Source organism: Tupaia chinensis, unplaced genomic scaffold (genome assembly GCF_000334495.1).
Source record: "Tupaia chinensis unplaced genomic scaffold, TupChi_1.0 Scaffold000272_1, whole genome shotgun sequence".
NCBI lineage: Eukaryota > Metazoa > Chordata > Mammalia > Scandentia > Tupaiidae > Tupaia > Tupaia belangeri.
Genome location: NW_006159754.1, coordinates 7,589,894 through 7,609,722, shown reverse-complemented (window position 1 = coordinate 7,609,722; position 19,829 = coordinate 7,589,894). Strand labels below are relative to the sequence as shown.

Genomic DNA, 19,829 nt, shown 5'->3' with positions numbered 1-19,829 from the left:
TTCCAAAGAGCTTGAGAATACAAGTTCAAAGCAAAGCCTATCTCTGAGTACCAAAAAAAAGGCAATCAACTGGGAACTCTCTACCAAGTAGTATTTCCATGAGTCTTTGTTTTCCAAAATATTGTTCATAATCTGAAAAGTAAACCACCATTTTCTTATATCCCCCAGTCACTTAAGGGAAGATCGTCTTCCTGAAGGTTTTCTAGCATTACTCCTACCTAGCCTAAAAGAATAATGTAATGTGCAATGTTGACTAATATGAATATGTCTATATGCCTAGTTTGGTTACTGCACACTGGATGTATGCTTTGGAAAACTGTACTGTATCTACCACACATGTACGATCATATATGCACACTAGAAAGCACAGTTTAAAAAAGGAGAAAAACTTGGATTAAGCAACTGGATTGCAAGGTGAAGAAAAGAAGCTTTGATGATGATGATGAGCTCTGTGAATATTTAAGCGAAGCATTTTGGAAGTTATGTAATTAAGGACTAAAGTGCTTTCCTTTTCTATTTGGGATACTTCTTCCATCTATTTAGCCTATTCAGCTCAACAAACACCAACAATACAACCTATTTTGTGCATGTGTGTGGAAATAAATCTACTTGCCATGGTGCGAAAAAATATAGAAGATGCTATGGATGAAGAGTTTTACCAGTGATCTCTGAAAGGACATAGTCATAGGGTGTATCTAAACACATACAATTCATAAATGTAGAAATCCGCCCTCTGGGATACCAGCCACCTCATTATCTGTTGCAATTTCAAAGGTCTCTTGGGAAATGTGGCCTCACCGTTTTCTAGCTTTTTACATTCTTTTGTTAAATATATCTATAGACATGCATTCTTGGTCTGTGAAAACAATTTGACCTTTGTCATTCTCGGTGACAGTGAGTCTCTGGCACTTTGAGAAAGAGCGTACACCGAGCAGGGCCGCCCTGAGGTCGGGGTCACTGCTGACTCAGCCTCCTCCGAAGAATGGCAGCCAGCCTCTTCCTCGTCTGGCTCACTGAAGATGCTCTGCTCCTGGGAGGATACGGTTGCCTGAGAACCGGCAAACCTGGGGGGCTGACCCTCGTGGAGTTGTCGGGGGCTGGAGAAGCGGTGGGTTTTGGCCCTCCACACAGGCTGGGGATTCTGGTTCCTTTTTCGGAGTCCAGCCTGGGAAGGCTTTTCTCTGCACGACTGCTGCCTGTCATGGCAGGAGGGGAGGTTAGGCTGCCCTTGCTGAGGGCACACGGTGACAACGGTAAGCTTCCACTGAGCTTCCTGAGCTCCAGGAGCTGTTCTCTGGCTTGACCCAAAGCCTCTGTCAGTTCAAAGCGTTCTTCACACTCCCGGCGCACTGTCTCCTGAAGAAAAGTGTTCTGAAAAGAGACGGGGGAAAGCACCTCTAGTTTTAAGCAGGATAAGAAGTGGACAGGTATTGGCAGCATAAATTCGGAACTGAACTGGAAAGCAGAGGTCTGTGTCCTATGACTACCACCGCGGTGCTCTCCCACAGGGGACAAACAAATCAAAAACGCCAATGACCTGCAAAACTGGAAAGACTTGGAGACAGTGTTTGGTTCAGCCTTGGCAGTCTGCAGAAGTGGGGCCAGAGGGTGTGGCAGTGACCCACAACAGGACCCTCTTGGGAAGGTTTTGGGGCTTTCCTGAGTATGGCAGGGGTGCACACACAGGCCACTGATGTGTGCCAACTGAGGCGGGGGCAGATCACCTGACCAAGGCCTCCTCTTTCTCCTTGTCTCTCTCACATGGAAGAAATAAAATAAACTTGAAAGAGAGAGAGAGAAAGAAAGAAAGGAAGAAAGCAAGCAAGAAAGAGAGCACCCAAAACAGAAAGTTTGAGTGGTCTGTCTGGGCTCACTCTCCTGGCAGTGCTGGGGGTGGGGCTGGAACCCAGGACTCTTAATGCCCACTTCAGTGGGTTTCAGCTTCCCTGACTGATGTCTCAGTGTATCCTGCATATGTGACATCTGACAGTATCTGTAGTCACTAAATATGTTATTTTATGGTGCAGGTACACTGGCATAAAATAAGACAAATAGGTAAAACTGATAACATTGAAAGATTAACAAATTTATCAGCTATGGCATTTTTCTTTTTTCTTTCTTTTTTTTTTAGAGAGAGTTTTTAGTTTTTTGTTTGTTTGATTTTTGCTGTAGGGTGCTTGTGCTTGCTGGAGAGACAGAGAGAAAGTGAGAAATCACCCCCCAGGGGAATGGCCACTCCGCAGTCCCTTCATGCCCTGCATGAGTTTTAAGTCTCTAGGTCTGGGACTTAAACCACAGACAACTACATGAGAGTCCAGCACTGGAACCATCCGCTGGTCCCTCAGCTATGGCATTGAAATAAGAATATCAGTTACTTCTGTTGTGCTTTCTCAATGGAACCTAAATATATTGACCATTTACCTTTCTGTAAGATAATATCTCAAAATAATGAACAATAACTGCTTTTCATTCCATTTAGCAATCATTTATCAAGTTATGAAGCCATAGTAGATATAGCCCCTACCCTCAAGAAGTTTGTGGCATCATGGGTTTGAGCAGAATTGTTTTTCTAGCTCTGAAGGAATCTGGACCCTAGAGACGCTATAGCGCTTAAGACTGGAGAACGTTTCTTAGCGTCGCCTGGAGGGTACCCTGAAGCATAGTTTCTCACGTGGCAGGGAGGTTCTGGAGCAAAGTTAAACTTCGGATGGGTGACTATCCTAGAGATCATTCGGCCCCTTCAGATTGGAGATTTTGCATTTTTAGTTGAAGGTTACCCATCTTTTATCTATGGAGTTCATCACAGTTACTTAAGCCTCATTGTAAGAATTAGGTCTTAGATCATCTTCACATTTATGCCCGCAGGATATCAAAAAAGTGGCTGACAAGTGGAGGGCTGGATGGTGGCACAGTGGGTTAATGCAATGCTCTGTGAGGCTGACGCACATGGGAAGGTCCTGGGTTCATGGTCAGAGATCTCCCCGAGTACACCGGGCATGCATAAGCCTGTGACCTGGGGTGCTAGCTGAGGCTGGGGATGGAGTGTGGTGTCAGGACCCTGGTGGGAGTGCTGCTTCTCTCTCTCTTACTCGCTCTCTGTCCCTCTTGCTCAGGGAAGAAAAAATGGATAAACTTAAAAAAAAAAAAAGCAGTTGGAAAATAAACAATTCAAAGTGGCATGCTAAGTAAACACAATTAAAATTATTGTGCTCTAAGATTCATTAACTCAAAGTGAATTTCCATCAGGGTAGCTTGTTTGTAAAAGCAGCCAAGGCATCCCCACATCTGACTCTTAGGGGAAAACATCCTCCCTAAGGGTATACTGACTAATCTGCTGTCAGTGGAACTAAATAACAAAGCGTCAGGGAAAGTAGCATTTTCCTGCATTTGAGTTTCTGGTGATTATGGATAGAACGCTGTTAATTCCAAATTTGGTCATCAAAATAAAAGAATATGGAACAATTCCAGATTGACTAATTGCACAGTAATTCTCTATAAAATCATCTGCTTTTCTGGGTCAAACAAAACCTCATCATTTACATATAGTGCTTTAAATATACAAGATCCACATGTTCACTTTTTTCTTTTTTTTTTTTAAGTTTTTATAAAAGGGTGCAGGACTCATCAGAGAGGAGAGACACAGAGAGCTCCAGAGCGAAGGAAAGGGAGAAATCATTTCCACTCCCTCGGGAGATGGCAAAGCTGCAGTTCCTTTTCCTCTTAGGATTTGAGTATGCATGCACATGTGTCCAGCGTGATTTTCAAGCTGCCAGGTCTGAGACTTGAACAGTCATTGTCCATGTGGGAGTCCAGCACCTTAACCACCTGGCCACCTGCTGCCCCCTATATTCACATACTTTTTTCCTTTTTTTTTTGGAGAGGTTTTTGCTATAGGGCGCATGCGCTCACCAGAAAGACAGAGACAGAGAGAGAGAAAGCGAGAAATCACCCCCCAGGGGGGATGGTCATGCTGCAATCACTTCTCCTCCATTCTCCTCTTGGGATCTTGGGCACGCACGCACATGCACCCAGTGTGAGTATAAGCTGCCGGGTTCGCGACTCGAATCGCGGTGGACTACATGGGAGTCCAGCGACACAGCCATTACGCTAACTGCTGATTCCTATATTAACATAGTTTTTAAAAATTATGGATTAATTACTTGTTTCCAGTTACTTTTTTTTTTTTTTTTGAATTGGAATACTAACGACAGTGTCTGTGGTTTTGTCACCTGGCCTCATGTACTCTACCTGAAATAGTTGTTAGAAAGGCAGGGGGTGGGGGTGGAGAGGAAGAGTAATAAGGCACCGTGTTAGGTGTCATCTCATATACTGCTCCCAACAATTACATTTGACAAAGACGGACACTGAAGCTCAGACTGGTTAAGTAACCCAGCTCTGAAGAGGTGCTTGCCTCCAGAGCTCTGCTTCATGCAGCCTGTGACTAAAGTAGTTGTCTAATTCATTACACCAGGCATGCAGGAGGTCCTGGGACACAATAAAAAAGCAATAAAAAAAAGCAAGACTTATTGTAACAGTAAATCTTAAACAGGAAGATTTCCATTCATTTTTGCCTATGTTTTATAAACTCTATTAATCCAAATTTTCTTCTAAAGAAAAACAACAACTCATTATGTTTCTTGTCTTCTAGTATAGTAAGCTGGCAAAATGTGACGCTGTAATTAGGTTTAAGTGGATTCCAATACATTAGTATAAAAATACTCTAGATTAAGAAAGCTATGACATTCCAGGCCTGTAATGTAATGCTTAAGGGAACTGGATTCCATATGGCTGACCATGGTTCAAATCTCAACTCTGGTGGTTTGAAAAACATGCTGGGGGAACCAGCAGTTAGCGTAATGGCTATGTCGTTGGACTCCCACGTAGTCGACCGCGGTTTGCGTCCCAGACCCGGTGGCTTAAAACTCACGCCGGGTGCGTGTGTGTGTGTGTGTGTGTGTGTGTGTGTGCCTAAGATCTTGAGAGGAGAATGGAGGAGAAGGGATTGCGGCATGACCATCCCCCCTGGGGGGTGATTTCTTACTTTCTGTCTCTATGTCTTTCTCTGTCTGTCTGGCGAGCACATGGGCCCTATAGTGAAAAACCTCTCAAAAACAAAAACAAAAACATGCTGGGTATCTGTGCATATTTGCCCTAAATCTTGACAGGATGGAGAAATGTGGAAGAAGGGATATTACGGAGTGACCGTGCCTCACTGTGTGTGTGTGGGGGGGTTGTGCGCTTTCTCTCTCTCCCTGGTGAGTACTCACGTCCTCTGATAACAAAGGGAAAAAAAGAAAGTTATGAGAAAGAGTTCATTTTATTTGTATATGCAAAAGAAAAAAGATGGGTAACAGCGAACAATGAGGTCAACAGATTGGTGATGTGACTAACAGATGTGACAACATGGAAAGATAAAGACAAGTGATGTGATGACAAGAGTACTCATTAGAGAAAAAATAAACTTTAATCAACTTAGTAAAATTGAATTCATGTCTCAAAGAAAGGGAGTAGCGCTCTACCGAAAATATCCATAAAGCTAGTCACTTCAAAGCTATTTCAGGTAAGTGACATCCCATTAAGGGGGAAGCGAACCAAAAGACATGCCCCTAGCAAGTGCAACGGGAGCAGAGTGCCAGCAGGTGCCTGATTGAGCTTTACACACGTGGGTCATAGACAGTGAGGTCTGAGCTGGTCACGGATTAGCAGACTGTAGTTTCCACAACCCTAACTAGATATATTCCGCAGTGAGCGGACGACCAGCTGCGTGGGGGAAGGGCTGCTGACTGTCCCGATCTGAGCCCTGCTGCTCTGGAACTCTCCCTTCTTCAAGGTTGTTAGCTTTGGGGACAGAGGATTCATTCTCATTCTTTGGTTATTTTTAAAACACAGAGGATTTTCAAACTGAAAACGGGATCCAAAGGTGGGACTTTTATTTGTGTTTAAGTCAAACCCCTATGGAACTGTAGGTGAATTTCATAATATCTTCATATTAAAGTCTTTTCCTCTAAAAAGTCGAGACTGTGACTCAGTTTTGTCCAATAGGCAGTACAGATTTTCTAATTTTTTAAGTCATGGAGTGAAAAAAAATGGAAATAGAACATATGTCACTTTAGGGGGTTGTGATTTCAGGGGCACAGTGTTTCAGGGGATGACAAGAGGATCTGTGGATGTGGCTAGAGTCAGTAGACACGTGAGTGGAAAATTCCATCATATGTGAAAACAATCATCCCCTCGTGGTTAGCAATTTAAGCAAGAGGAAGGTTGAGCCGTTACAGAGTTTTAACGTGTTTTCAGAGAGTAACATGGAAAAATGTATAAGATCAGATATGTTTGATAACATTGAAGATCGTGCATAGCATCTTCTACATGTTTTAGATTATATTATGGTAAAATAGTATCATTGGGTTGCAACTAAACTGGCAGTCAAGATGAAAAGGGAAGCATGAGTGGGGCCAAGAGGGGGCAGTGGGATTTTCCAGGAAGAGTGGGCAGTGAGTGCAAATACCTAGCAGGGAGAAAGGGAGGGAGAGGCACTCCTTGGTAGGAAACATGGCTTAGCAAGTCTCAGGTGTGGGTGCACCAGGGGAGCACGCACCAGGACCGAGGCAGGGAGGAGTGGGAAAGGTAAGGAAGGAATTTGGTAACATGCTAATAATAGAGTTTGGACTTAATTCCAAGGGCCACAAGGAGCCATTGAAAGGTTTATTTACACAGGGGCTGGCATGGTCAAACCTGCATAAAAGGAGGACTCCTTTGCCAGCTTTGTGGGACATGGTCTAGAGCAGGGCCGGAAGCACAGTAGGAGCACGAAGTTTTCATGGAGGAGGTTCTCAGTCTCAAGTGCCCCCTCGTTAGGATGCTATAGGGAAGGGAGAACTGGCATCAGGACCGAGGCAGGGAGGAGTGGGAAAGGTAAGGAAGGAATTTGGTAACATGCTAATAATAGAGTTTGGACTTAATTCCAAGGGCCACAAGGAGCCATTGAAAGGTTTATTTACACAGGGGCTGGCATGGTCAAACCTGCATAAAAGGAGGACTCCTTTGCCAGCTTTGTGGGACATGGTCTAGAGCAGGGCCGGAAGCACAGTAGGAGCACGAAGTTTTCATGGAGGAGGTTCTCAGTCTCAAGTGCCCCCTCGTTAGGATGCTATAGGGAAGGGAGAACTTGCATTCCTGTATACTTAAACTGCTGGCTGATGGCGAGCACTGTCTATTGACATCTCTACAACATTTTCAGATGAAGGCCACTTTAAATGGGCTTAAAATATGGCTTAATTGCACTCCCACTGAGTAGGCAAATGTCAAAGTGAAAATATAAATTAGCTCACCATCTGTTTGAAATTTCCAATATTAAAAAATGGCCAACTTCCCCCATTCTTTGCAAATCAAGAGTGTTTTATTTTTATGTTTGTTTACGTTTTTTATCCTTAGAAACAGCTGAGTTGCTTGCAATTCCAAAAACAGTGGAAGAAGTGAGAGGAGGCTTTACTAGGCAACGTGATCGTCCTGAAAGTGAAAATCCCATTTGCTATGGAGATCCGCTGTTTTGGCATCATTTGGAGGGAGAGTGCCAGGAAAACGGGTCCTCGATGAAGAGTAAGAACCGACGGGTGGCTTTGTTCATGTTCTATACCCAGGGAGGCCTGAACCAGGCACAGAATCGTCCGATCACACAGTCTCACCAACCCTAACTAGCTCTATCCCAGGGCGAGTGGGATGGGAGGTGAAGAGGAAAGGAAATTCTGTGGAAAAGGTGTGGAAACCAGAGAGATTGCAAGTAGGAGTAGGAGTTAGCAAAGGATGTGCCCAGCTTCCATTCATAGGCTTCTGTTCCGCTAATCTCATCAGCCCCAAACTGACAGAAAAAAACTAGAAATGGCCTTTTGGGAAGACAGGAATAAGAACGTGAATAAATTTTCAGGAAAGATATAAGATGGATGTTGTTTTTAAAATTACATTTCCATGTTGAAAACATAATAAAACCAACTCTGGAAGCAAAAGTTGTAGGAATGGGGAACAAAAACCCCTTGTGCTGATAGGCTTTTCAAGCCTTTCGGGATGGGAAGGAAGAATCCATGAAGACATAAAGTATTCAGGATTTACTCTTCTAAGTAAATAATCCAACTTTAACTAAGATTTAATTAATATTAATGAAACACATTAAAGACAAATTTTCCCTATTTCTTATCATTCTTCCTATTGTCTGGCATCTCCCTTTCCATAGCTGGAGACTCCCAGTCTGTCCCAGGCCTCAAGGCCAAGGTTCTCAGGTTCTCAGTTCACCTCTCTTCCCTGCCAGCTCAGGAATAGCCTCTGTTCACTAAAACTTTCCTAATCTTCCCCTGCTCCCAGAGGGCCAGAGGTTAGAGAATTTCCCCTGATCCCCTTTCTCTTTGGAAGAGACAAAGATGTTCCAATTTTTGTCCCAAAATTGAAAAACACTCCTCTGGTAATTTACTGACTAGTAAAGTTTGGTTTCTTCAGTCTCATGGATGGAATTACCAGAGAAGCATGTGCCATTTTCTCCATCTAGATTAAATATGCAAATATTCAGTACAATAAATGCATATTCTAAAACTAAGCAAATCCCCCGTCAAATAAGCTATTAGTGTTAACAAATGCCATATATTCCTAAAAATTAATCTTAGAGTTTATATAAATCCATCCTTTGCCAGATTTTCAGTAAATGTTCCTAAATAAATGGTGGTTTTTTTCTTTTGTAAAAAATAGATTTTACATTTGGAAAACATTCAGAAACACCAAAAGGCTTAAAATCCTCCATGATTCCAGCAATTTTAAAGACTGCATACAAGTGAAACCCTTACCAATCTCTTCCTGTCTCCACATGGGGACCACTACTCATTTGGAGGGAAATCTTTCCTCTCAACGTCTATAATCCTATAATGATATACATGTACTCTCCTTTATTTAAAAAAAAAAAAAGGCAGATCCAAGATGCCAAGAGAGGGTCAGTGAACTAACATACAATAAAACAATAGAGTCCCTCTACCACTTTCCTGTGTTGGAGTCCTTATTTCTGGACTCCTCTATCTTCTCCCGTCTTAGTTATTATCTTGTTATGGTGTTACTTATGCTCTGACAGCTTCCTGAGAAAGGCTGCAAGAGAAGTAGCAATTTTGAGAACTCTATGTCTGAAAAAATATTCTGATTTAACACTTCTATTTTGTCAGTCATTTGGCAAGGATATAGAATACCTGGCTGAAAACAATTTTCCTTTAGATTTTGGAAGGCATTGTCTTCTATGTCCTACCGTTTTGCTGCTAAGAATTCTTATGCCCTTTTGATTCCTGATCCTTTTTAAGTGATCTGGGATTTTTTCCCCCCTGGAAGCTTTTAAGTACTTCTGTTTATCCTTAGGGTACTGACATTTCACGGTGAAGTGCCTGGGTGGGGTTACTTTGCCATACATTATGCTGAATACACAGTGGATACTCTGTTCCTGGAAATGTCCTTGAATTTGTTCCTGGATAGTGTCCTCCAGGAACATTTTCTCTGTTCTCTCTTTCTGGAACTTCTGTTAAGGTTCAGATGTCCTGGCTTCATCCTCGAATTTTATTTTCTTCTCTCCATTTCTTTGCTTTTTCCGTCTCCTTTCTGGGAGATTTCTCATCTTTATCATCTAAACCAAAGATTGGTTAAAAAGCAAAAACAAAATCCTTGGCTCTTGTGCTTACTAATTCTTGTTCTTTTTTTCTCATAGCCTCCTGCTCATGCTTAACAGATAAAATATCACCTCTTTCTTTCTGAGGATATGAATTATACCTTTTTTCTGAAGCTCTCTTTTGATTTCTTTTGTTTACCTCTATTTCTCCTAGGTTTTTTTTTTTTGAATTTCTTTGTTTCTGGTTTCTGTCCTTCATGTAAGAGATGTTCTTCAAATATTTGGACATTCTTGACTGTTTATGTTTAAAAAGAAGTCTCCAGAATGTCACTGGGAGCTCTGTGTGCCTGGGTAGGGTGTGCTGGCCGGTATGCTTGAGTAGATCGATTAGAATGGATAGAGCCACTTCACTGGGATATCCCAACTGTCAGAGTCCATAGGTCTTTTCTTTTGAGGCAGCTCATTTCTCCAGGGAGGGCTCTTTCAATTTCTTGGCTATTAGTAAATAGGCCTGGTTGCCCGTGTCCTGAGCAGTGTGCTTACTACTCTGGGGATGTTCACGCCTGCTCTTGCTTTATCCCATACTCTGCTGTCTTGTACTGCGGGGTCCAGCGCTTCTCCCATTCAGTTTGGTAGAGACTGAACCTTGGGAAATGCTGCCAGGATGGTGGCTAGGGGCTGTGAGGGACCAATGAGGGCATGCGAGGATCTAATAATATTGAGAACGTTCACACACCTTCAAACAATCCTGTCTTCAGCTCCAGTCTTCAGTCTCTCTTTCCAAGGTAACTGGTATCTCCAATTCCTGGGCCTCTCTAGTGTTATGTCACATAATTAGGTTTGCTCCATTTTGGATCCCCCACCCTGATCCTCCACAGCCATCAGGTTTTTTTTTTGTTTTTTTTTTTCCTTTTTTCTTGAGAGATTAGATTAGAGCTATAGGGAGCATGCACTCGCTGCTAGAGAGAGAGAGAGAGAGAAGAAAGACAGAAAGCAAGAAATCACCCCCTAGGGGGATGGCCACACTCTAATCCCTTTTCCTCCATTCTCATCTCCAGATTTTGGGCACACTTTCATATGCCCGGAGTGAGTTTTTAGCCACCTGGTCTGAGACTTGAACCTCAGTTGACTACATGGGAGTCTAGTGACATAACCATTATGTCATCAGCTGGTTCCAGGTTTTAATATTCTGTTTCTGCTAAGTCAGTTGCCTCTTAGTCACTTGCTTTCCATTTTCCCAAATTTTGTCCACATATTTTTGGTGGACAAACTTAAGAGTTAGCTCCTCTCTTGTTCTCTGTTCTCTTGTATTTATTCACTTTTTATTAATTTATTACCACAGTAGTAGCATTTGGGGTGAAGAAAAGATAAACATATATAATCCAATTCTTCATGTTTAACAAAGCATTATTTTCTAGTTTTATATATCTTTCATCTTTATTACATGGCTACAGGAGCTTCTGCCCCCCTGCCCCTTTCTGCTTTATCTGTGGTCTTAAAGCAACAAACATGTTAAACTCTGTATATTGATTTTCCTTCTCCTTCTGCAATTGTGAGTGAGCTGCTTTTGTTTGTTTGTTTGTTCTAACTGACTACATTCTTCTCTGGATCACAAGGCCCTTACCAGTGAGCACTTGCTATCTGGATGGGACTCACGTAGAACTAATGACCAAGAAGCATGTGATCGGTTTTAGCTTGGTTTTAATGATAATGTGCTGTTCTCCAGTACGGTAACTTTTTCTTTTCACTTTCTCTTCTCTTTCGGGATTTTTGATACTCTAACTTTTTAATGTGTGTGTCTTCCCCACCAAGAATTTTCAGGGCTCCCTGTTCACATTTACATTGCCAACACAGTTTCCTTGCCCAGTGTCCTCCCCTATTGACCTGCACCTTTTGTTGCTCCACCTCCTGACCCTGGCCATTGTGCAGACACTCTCCAACAACGCCTGCCCCACTTCGGAAGGACCATTTTGCCTTTTAGAGGCTTTGGCTTTCCTCCTATCCTTGAGAACTTTCTCCATCCAATTAAAAACAAAGTCCACCCACTCTTTGGCCTCTTGAAAGAGAACAAGACTTTCCTCCCCTAATTAGTCTCCTCATTAGACTTTAATTTATCTACATTCTAATGGGAATTTGTTCTCCACTTAAATGAACCTTTATTTCCTCAGAATCTGAGAAATTTCAAGTGTCTGGAATGCACAATCAAAAAAGAAAAAAGTAGTGCTTTTCACATTACATGTTACGACCTCTGTTCTTCCTGGCTCATAAATCTTACCACTTTTATTGGCTCAATTCCTATTTTTATATGTATATTCTGGACTTTAGCATGCTTAACTAGAGAAGTAGCTTTCATTATTTACTCCTATAGTTTGGTTCTAATTATTTTAAATAAAACAAAACAAAAACCTTTCCTTTCTTTCATGAGAAAGAGGCAAGCAGACAGGGAGCCCTGACAGGGTCTCATCATACGGGACATCTCTGGTCCTGTCCCAGCTGTCCAGCCAGCAGGATCATGGGTGCACCCTGCATGCTCAGATCAACCCAGGATCTGAACCCTGGGCCTTCCTATTGGGTTCCCGAACAGTGTGGGAGTACCCTAACACCTTTGCCACTGTGGCTGGGCCACATTACTTTGAGGTGATCATTCTGGTAACTTCTAATGGAAAATTCATTCTGTGGTCCACAAAATGAAGCCCTGCCCCCACAGCATATCCTTAATTAGCCTTTCTCTACTTTTGGGATGATGCTTTTCTCCTCTCTAGTAATGATCCATGCACACTTATACACCAACCCAATGTCATAAACCTTTCAAAAATCTACATTATAAACAAAAAAACCCACTTCATTTTTAGGTGGTTTCCTTTCACAACAAATAAGCAGGAAGGTCTCTGAATGAAGCTCCTCTGTCCAATAAAGAATCTTCACTTTTAGTCTAGTTTCTCTTGCTAAAATCTCCTCCAGAGGCCCTGAGATTTGAAGCCTTTATAATGGCCCCCGATGATCCCTGCCCTCCTGGTATTTACACCCTTGTGAAATCGCTTCCCCTCGAGTTGGACTTACTGACTCATTTGTAATAAACAGAATACAGCAAAAACTATGGGATATCAGTTCTGAGATTAAATTATAAAAAGAGCGAGGTTGTGTCTTCATAGCCTTTCTTCTAGCCTGCTTGTCCTGTAGGAAGCTGACTGACACACTGTGAGCTGTTTCTTTGTTTGTTTTCCTTTAGATTCCTCCCCACCCCACCCCATAGGGTATGTGGATTTGCCTGAGAGAGCGAGCGAGTGAAGTCAAATGAGAAATCCCCACCTAGGAGGTGGCCACACCACGGTCCCTTCTCCTCTATTCTGCTCTTGAGATTTTGGGCATATACACACACGTGTGCAGCTTGTTTTTCTAGTCACCAGGTCTGAGACTCAAACCGCACAGTCAGCCATGTGGGATCCAGTGCCTTAACCTCCACGTCAACCTCCTGGCCCCCACACTGTAAGCAGTTTCATGGAGAGGTCCATGTGTCAAGGGTCTGAGGGAGACCTCTGGCCAATAGCCCGCAAGGCGCTGAGACTTTCAGTGTAATAGTGTATGTGGAAATGAATTCTGCCAAAACCTGGGCCTGGAAGCCAATCGTCCTTCAAATGAGCCTCCCAGTGAGGCTGTGGCCTCAGCAGACACCCTGGGACACTAACCTCATGAGAGACATTGAGCCAGTGGTGCCCATGCTCAGGTTCACCTCATCATTAATATGATGATACATACTTTCTATTTTGATTAATAATTTAAACATAGGAACATAATATATTTAGTTGTTAATAATATTACTACTAGCATTTTCCTTTTGCTTCTTTATTAAAATATTGGTAAAACCAAAAATGAATGACTTTTTAAAAATAACTTTTTTTGCCATAGTGCATATATGCTCACCAGAGAGAGATTGTGACAGGGAAAGTGAGAAATCACCCCCCAGTGGGATAGCCATGCCACAGTCCCTTCTCTTTCATTCTCCTGGGATTTTGGGCATACACACACCACAATCAACCACGTAGGAGTCCAGCACCTTAACCTCTATGCCACTTGCTGGCCCCCACATGACTTTTTGCTAGCAATCATTTGCCTTTATTTGCTATACTTTTATAAATGGGATAAAATATCATAATATTGATGATTACAGAACAGATTGATTGTGTCTCCATTAAACAATTTTCAAGTCTAGGGCCAGCTGGTAGTATGGTGGTTAGGATGGCTGGATCCCACATGGCTCCTGCACTGCTTAAGTCCTGGACCCCAAAATTTGAAAAACACAGTGGGTGCACATGTGTGCATGCCCAAAATCTGGAGAGAATGAAACGGAAGGGATTGTAGCGTGGCTGTCCTCCCTGGTGGGTGATTTCTCACTTTCTCTCTCTCTCTGTTTCTGTCAGGCAAGTGCATGTACCCCATGGCAAAAATCTAAACAAAAGAAATAATTAAGTTGACATAAAGGTAAAAGCCTACAGTAAAATTATATTTTAAGTATATTGTCTAAGTATTTTTGAACTTAAGCAGCAAGTGCTCTCTAAACGTTTCTTTGGCAAAAATTTGATCATAAAACCGAGACGACAAATATATAAAATTCCTAGTCTGAATGGTCTTAAACTGTCATTTGCAATACAAAACTGGGAACTGAGGAAACTCTAAAGAGTGTGTGGCTCAGTGTATTCCTCTCACAGAAAAGAAAGCTCGGTCTGGAGACGTGCACTGACGCTATTTACGGACGCGGCCGGATGGGATATCAGGTCCCTGACCAGCAGTGCAAGACTCCTTCCATGACACCAGGCTTTTTTTCATATTTTTGTGTGCTTGGTTTTGGAAAGAACACGTGCCCTTTCACTGACCGACTAATTGTAAAGGAACCATCACCTGCTTCCTACCTCTTCCTTGGTCTGGTTAAGCTGCTGTATCAGCTGTGCTTGTGCAAGCATTACACTTTCCAGTTCATCTGACTTCTGCTTAGTTTCCTTCCTCAAGTTCTCTGAAATGGAATCATTACTGTCAATTTCCTTCTTCAAGCGAGATTCATATTCTGCAACCAAGTTTTTAAGGTTTTCAATCTGTTTTTCCTTTGACTCAGATTCTTCTGTGTGTCGGATATGGGATTCACAGAGTTTTTCTTCAAGAGCGGTCACTTCCAGCCTAAGGTCTCTTGTAGCGCCTGCGATCAAATCAGATATCTGTAAAATAAATCTTGTGTTAGTTTGTAAGCAATTGTATCTAGGTATTCTTTTTATTATTTATTTAATTTTATTTATTATTATTATTATTATTATTTTAAAATTTGCTGTAGGGCATGCAGGCTCACCAGAGAGAGAGAGAGAGAGAAGCTGAGAAAGTAAGTCACCAGGTCTGGGACTCAAACCAGTCAGTCATGTGGGAGTCCAGTGCCTTAACCAACACACCACCTGCTGACGCCTGTAGGTATGGTTTTTAAGAAGTTTATTATAATTAATCAACACACTCTTCTGATCAGATAAAAACAAATCTATGACAAATGTGGGCTTTCAAGATTTTCTTTTTAAAAGTTAAGACAAAGACTTTTAATTTTCTGTCTAAAGTGATATCATATTAATCACCTCTGGGCACCTTTAGAAAAATACCAATCCAGGGCCAGTAAGTAGCTGGGTGGTTAAGGCACTGGATTCCCCACGTGGCTGACCATGGTTCTAGTTCTGGATCTGGTAGTTTGCTCTCTCTGTTTCTCTCTCTCTCTCTTTTTCTCACTCTGTGTCTCTCTCTGGTGAGCCTGTAGCAATTTTTTTTTAAACTTCTAAATAAATTAAATAAATACTTCTTAAAAGAAAAAATATAAATCCTTGTGACTGGATTGAGCTACCAAGGATAGCTCAAATGTTGACAAGTAGATCAGGGGCTTGTCTGCATGTAACGAGAGTGGCTTTGAAACCTTCACATGCCTTATGTTTGGGGATGCAGGAAGGGGAGCACCACGGTCACAATCTACTCATTCCATACTGATCTGTTTTCTCTTAACGTAGTTTTTTTTCCTCACATATGATGACCGGAGATACCGCAAGCACTGCCCTTTCAAGGGCAGCATTGCCCAACTCAACTTCGTGATGATAAAAAATATTCTGTGCTATTCAACAGGGTAACCAGTAGTCACATTTGCCTTTGGACAGTGGTGACTCTAAAACAAGGTAAGATTCGCATCTCATTTCCACAGTGTAAATGCTCTCACCATGGCTACTAGTATTCCATCGCTGATTAATCACTGACTTGGGAGGAGAGGCACACAGTAGGTCCTCAATGGCCAGCACTGGCTACTGCGTACTTGCAATGTGGGTTGGGGTATAGGGCTGAGGGACTGAATTTTAAATTGTATTTTAATTTAATTAGACACATGTGACTATCATAATGGACAGTGTCATTCTAGAGAATATCAGAATACTTCAAAAATGCAGTGCACTTCAAGGTAGCATCTCTAAGTAAATAAATGAGAAGATAACTGGGAGAAGCTTTTTTTCATGGCATGGAAGTCTTCAGCAGGGACTGTTTATTTCTCCTTAAAACAACAAAACAAAGAACAGAAAAATAGCAAGGCACAACAGAGTTACTTTTGACAAAATGTATTCTTGTTATTTGTGCTACAGATATTGTCATATAAATATTAGCATAAGAGGAAGCTAGCCTACAAAGAATCTGGAAAATATTCATAGGCAAAAGTTCCAAGTTCTCTGCAAACTATTACTTAAAAAGAGTTAAGTATCCAAAATTTGTTTCAAATGCTATATTTACATAAAAATAACTTTTATGAGAAATCTATTCACTACAGTTAGTAATTTTATAAATTAATATTCCTTTTCCTTCAATTAACTCAGCAGGGCAGAAGGTCACCGCTAGGTCTGAACAGTGCTTTCCATCTCCCCCGCAGAGCTGACATGGAAACTAAGCAGTTTAGCCTGGGAAGAGGAGGCTCACACAAATATTTTTTGATTTTTTAAAAGGAAGTCAACATTTAAAAATCAGGAGATTTCACTTACAAAATCTAGGCTTATGACTTCTCTTGAGAAACGGTACCATCTGGCAAGTATAGGGCTGCCTGTCTTCAGGGGACCCTGAGCCACCCAGGACTGAGCTGCAGTCATGAGGTAAGAGAGGAAGGGAGGGCGAGACTGAGTGGAACTCAGGGCACTAGGGACCAGGAAGTGAGAGGCAGGTGGGGACCAGTCTGCAGGGAGGTGAGGGGAGCTGAGGGGAGCTGAGGCTCTAGACTCACGGCTCATGCCTCTCTTGTTTCAACAGGACTCCACTTACAAAACACGAAGTTGAAGATAAAGTTATTAAAAATTCCAAGGCAGCACCTGCACATCATTAAATCCAAAGCATGAGGCCTTTCTGAGTAGGGCCTGTGCTACCACGCTGGTCATACACTCGTGTGGCTGGTCCTGCCTGTTCACATCGGAAGGCTGAAATGCATGTGTTGTCTCCCAGACACAAATGTAGAGGCCTCAGGTCTCAGCTAATGCTTAATTAACACAGACTTTTAATGAGTTTATTCAAATATGATTTCCCCACTGGGTCTTGATTAATACACACACACACAATGTTCAAGTCCTATAAAAACAAGGAAACCTTAGCAAAACCTTAAATTATACTTAGGATAGGACACATTATTAAAGAAATTAGGGAAGTGTGATTATAATTTAAAAATTTTTTTTCATTCAGTAATGCTTAGAATTTGAAATATTTGCAATTCAAGAGGATATGCTTTGGTTGTTAGGGAACTTTTACACAATTACAATATGTAAAATATCTCATTATCTTTTGATGATGGATATTTGAGGTATTGGAATATTTCATCATATTAATTAGATAATACATACTGTTTTAAAGATAAGTTCATTTTTGTAGAAAAAATATGTAGCTGGAGTGCATGCTGATATACTTCATCTCAGTTCCATTCTGGAGAACTGCCAAAGCATTTTATTTACTTATTTATTTTTAAAAGAATTATTTACTTAGTTTTATTTATTGTTATTTTTAAATCTCCTATAGGGCACATGTGAGAGAGAGTCGGAGAATGAGAGAAAGTGAGAAAGCAAGCTGCCAGGTCTGGGACTGGAACCTTCGTCAGTCATATGGGAGTCTAGCGCCCCAACAACCATGCCACCTGCTGGCCTGCCAAAGCATTTTAGCTTTGGCTAAAGCCAATGCACAGTGACCATGAGGAAAACTACTGGAGTTATAACTACTAAAACATTCTTAGGAGGAAATAATATCTATAGTTTCAAATCCATTAAATAATGGTGGACATAATTACAGACCTTCATTTGTAGTTGCTCTTGTTCCTTCTTATACTTCTGGATTATTTCTTGATGTCTTTCTTTTTCAATATCAAGTTCCAGTTTTGCTTCTTCCTTAAAGAGAAGCACTTTCTCTTCAACTTCAATTAAGTGTCGGGCTCTTTCCTTGGAGAGTTCAGTTTCAATCTAGAAAATAGCATTTAATACACACATATAATACACACATCATTCTACCTTAAAATACATATATTAAGCTTATGCTCAAACTGATTTGAAACAAAACAAAACTTTTAACATGAATCTTTTTTAAGCCCAGGCCTCACTGTTGTGATCCTTCCGCTTCAGCTTTCCCAGTTGCTGGGATTACAGGTGTACAGGTGTGAGCTACCATGCCTGCCCTTCAGTTTGGTCCAGGAATCGAACCCGGATCTCCCATGTGGTTTCAGTATATAATCCAGCTACATATGGACATTTTTTCCTACAAAAATGAATTCGTCTTTAAAACAGCATCTTAGTAGCCACACCACTGCAGCTAGGCCAATATTAACTTTTCAAATTATTTTTAAAAATTTTAGTATTAGAGGGCAAGCCTGCAGTGTGATACTTAAGGTGGCTAGATCTCACATGGTTGACCATGTGATTCGAGTCCTGGGTTTGGTGGCTTGAGAAATACACCAGGTGCATATGTGTACACAAAATACCAACAGGAGGGAGAAATGGAGGAGAAGGGATTTCAGTGTACCTCTTCCCCATGGGGGTGCTTTCTTGCTTTCTCTCTTAGTCTCTGTCTCTCTCTTGCAAGCACACGAACCCTCTAGCAGATTTTAAAAATAAAATAAAATATATTCTGACTAGAACTTGGGGCAAAAAAATTGACACTAAGTCAAAGATTCCAAAATTTAAACCCTTCTAAGACATAAAAAATTGGTAGAGAAATTAGGACTGTATAGTATAACAAGTTTCAGAAATACTACAATGCTTAGTAATCTGTACATTTATATTATAAACAGTCTTTGCTAGCAACCTATATGAGGGAAAAAAAAGAAAGAAAGAAAACAGATTGTGAGGCCCTTAGACTAAGTTCTGCTGAAAACTCAGAGGGAATACAAAGTAAATTGTTAATATTTTTCAAATGACCCTTTTTTGATAGAGGTCACAGAAAGTTTTAAAGCCATAAACTATCATTCTAATGTGCTAGAGACTGGAAGGATGATAGAAGGAAAACATAGTGAAGCCTGTATCCATATTTTGACTCAGATAAAATCAGTGCTGGAAAGAAACTTAGAAATCCTATAGTTCAGTCTCTCAAGCTTCTGTGAATTGTAGAAAGGATAAACAAGGACACTGGAATCAGATGAAGTTGACTTTAAATCCTGGCTCTAAATCCTGGCTCTACCACTTGCTAGCTGTGTGATCTTAAGTTGTGACCATAACCTCTCCGGGTGGGGTTATGACTAGTTCCCTTGAGCGTCGTTATGAGGATTAAATGAGGTGAAGCATCTGTGTAAAGCCTTAGCACAAGCAGGAATTCAATAGTCAGTGGAGATTACTTCCACGCTCTGACCCTTCTGTCTCTACTATGGAATCTACACCAAAATAAATGTCGGCCATGTGCCTCACACCTCCAGAAACCATAACTCACTCCTGCCCCAGCAGGCATTTCCACTTTGCATTATGCAGTCTTTCCTTTAGTTGAGCCAACATCCCTCTCCAGTGGTTTTGGCTCTGCCTATTGGAGCAAGAGAGAGAACGAATCTACAAGGACCAGCTATTCACACCTGGGAGTTTGTTAGTGAGATCAGAGACAGGATCCAAGTGACAGGGTGGCTCTAGACTTCCATTGGGCCATGATTATAAACTACGAGAGGAGAAAAATGCCAGGTAAATTGGGAGAAAATCTATCAAACCTGTGA

At 41.5% G+C, this 19,829-nt stretch overlaps 1 protein-coding gene across 1 annotated transcript in view; it reads right to left on the bottom strand.

Annotated features, from left to right (window-relative positions):
- Positions 1-709: 709 nt before the first annotated feature.
- The window catches only part of LEKR1 (leucine, glutamate and lysine rich 1), a 174,170-nt gene continuing 155,050 nt past the window's right edge, over positions 710-19,829 (bottom strand). Inside the window, exons 11-13 of the mRNA XM_014588300.2 lie at positions 17,938-18,102; positions 14,530-14,829; positions 710-1,371 (exon numbers count right to left, since the gene is read on the bottom strand). Of these exons, the coding sequence (XP_014443786.1) occupies positions 955-1,371; positions 14,530-14,829; positions 17,938-18,102 (882 nt within the window). The 3' untranslated portion in view covers positions 710-954. The remainder of the gene's footprint in view (positions 1,372-14,529; positions 14,830-17,937; positions 18,103-19,829) is intronic.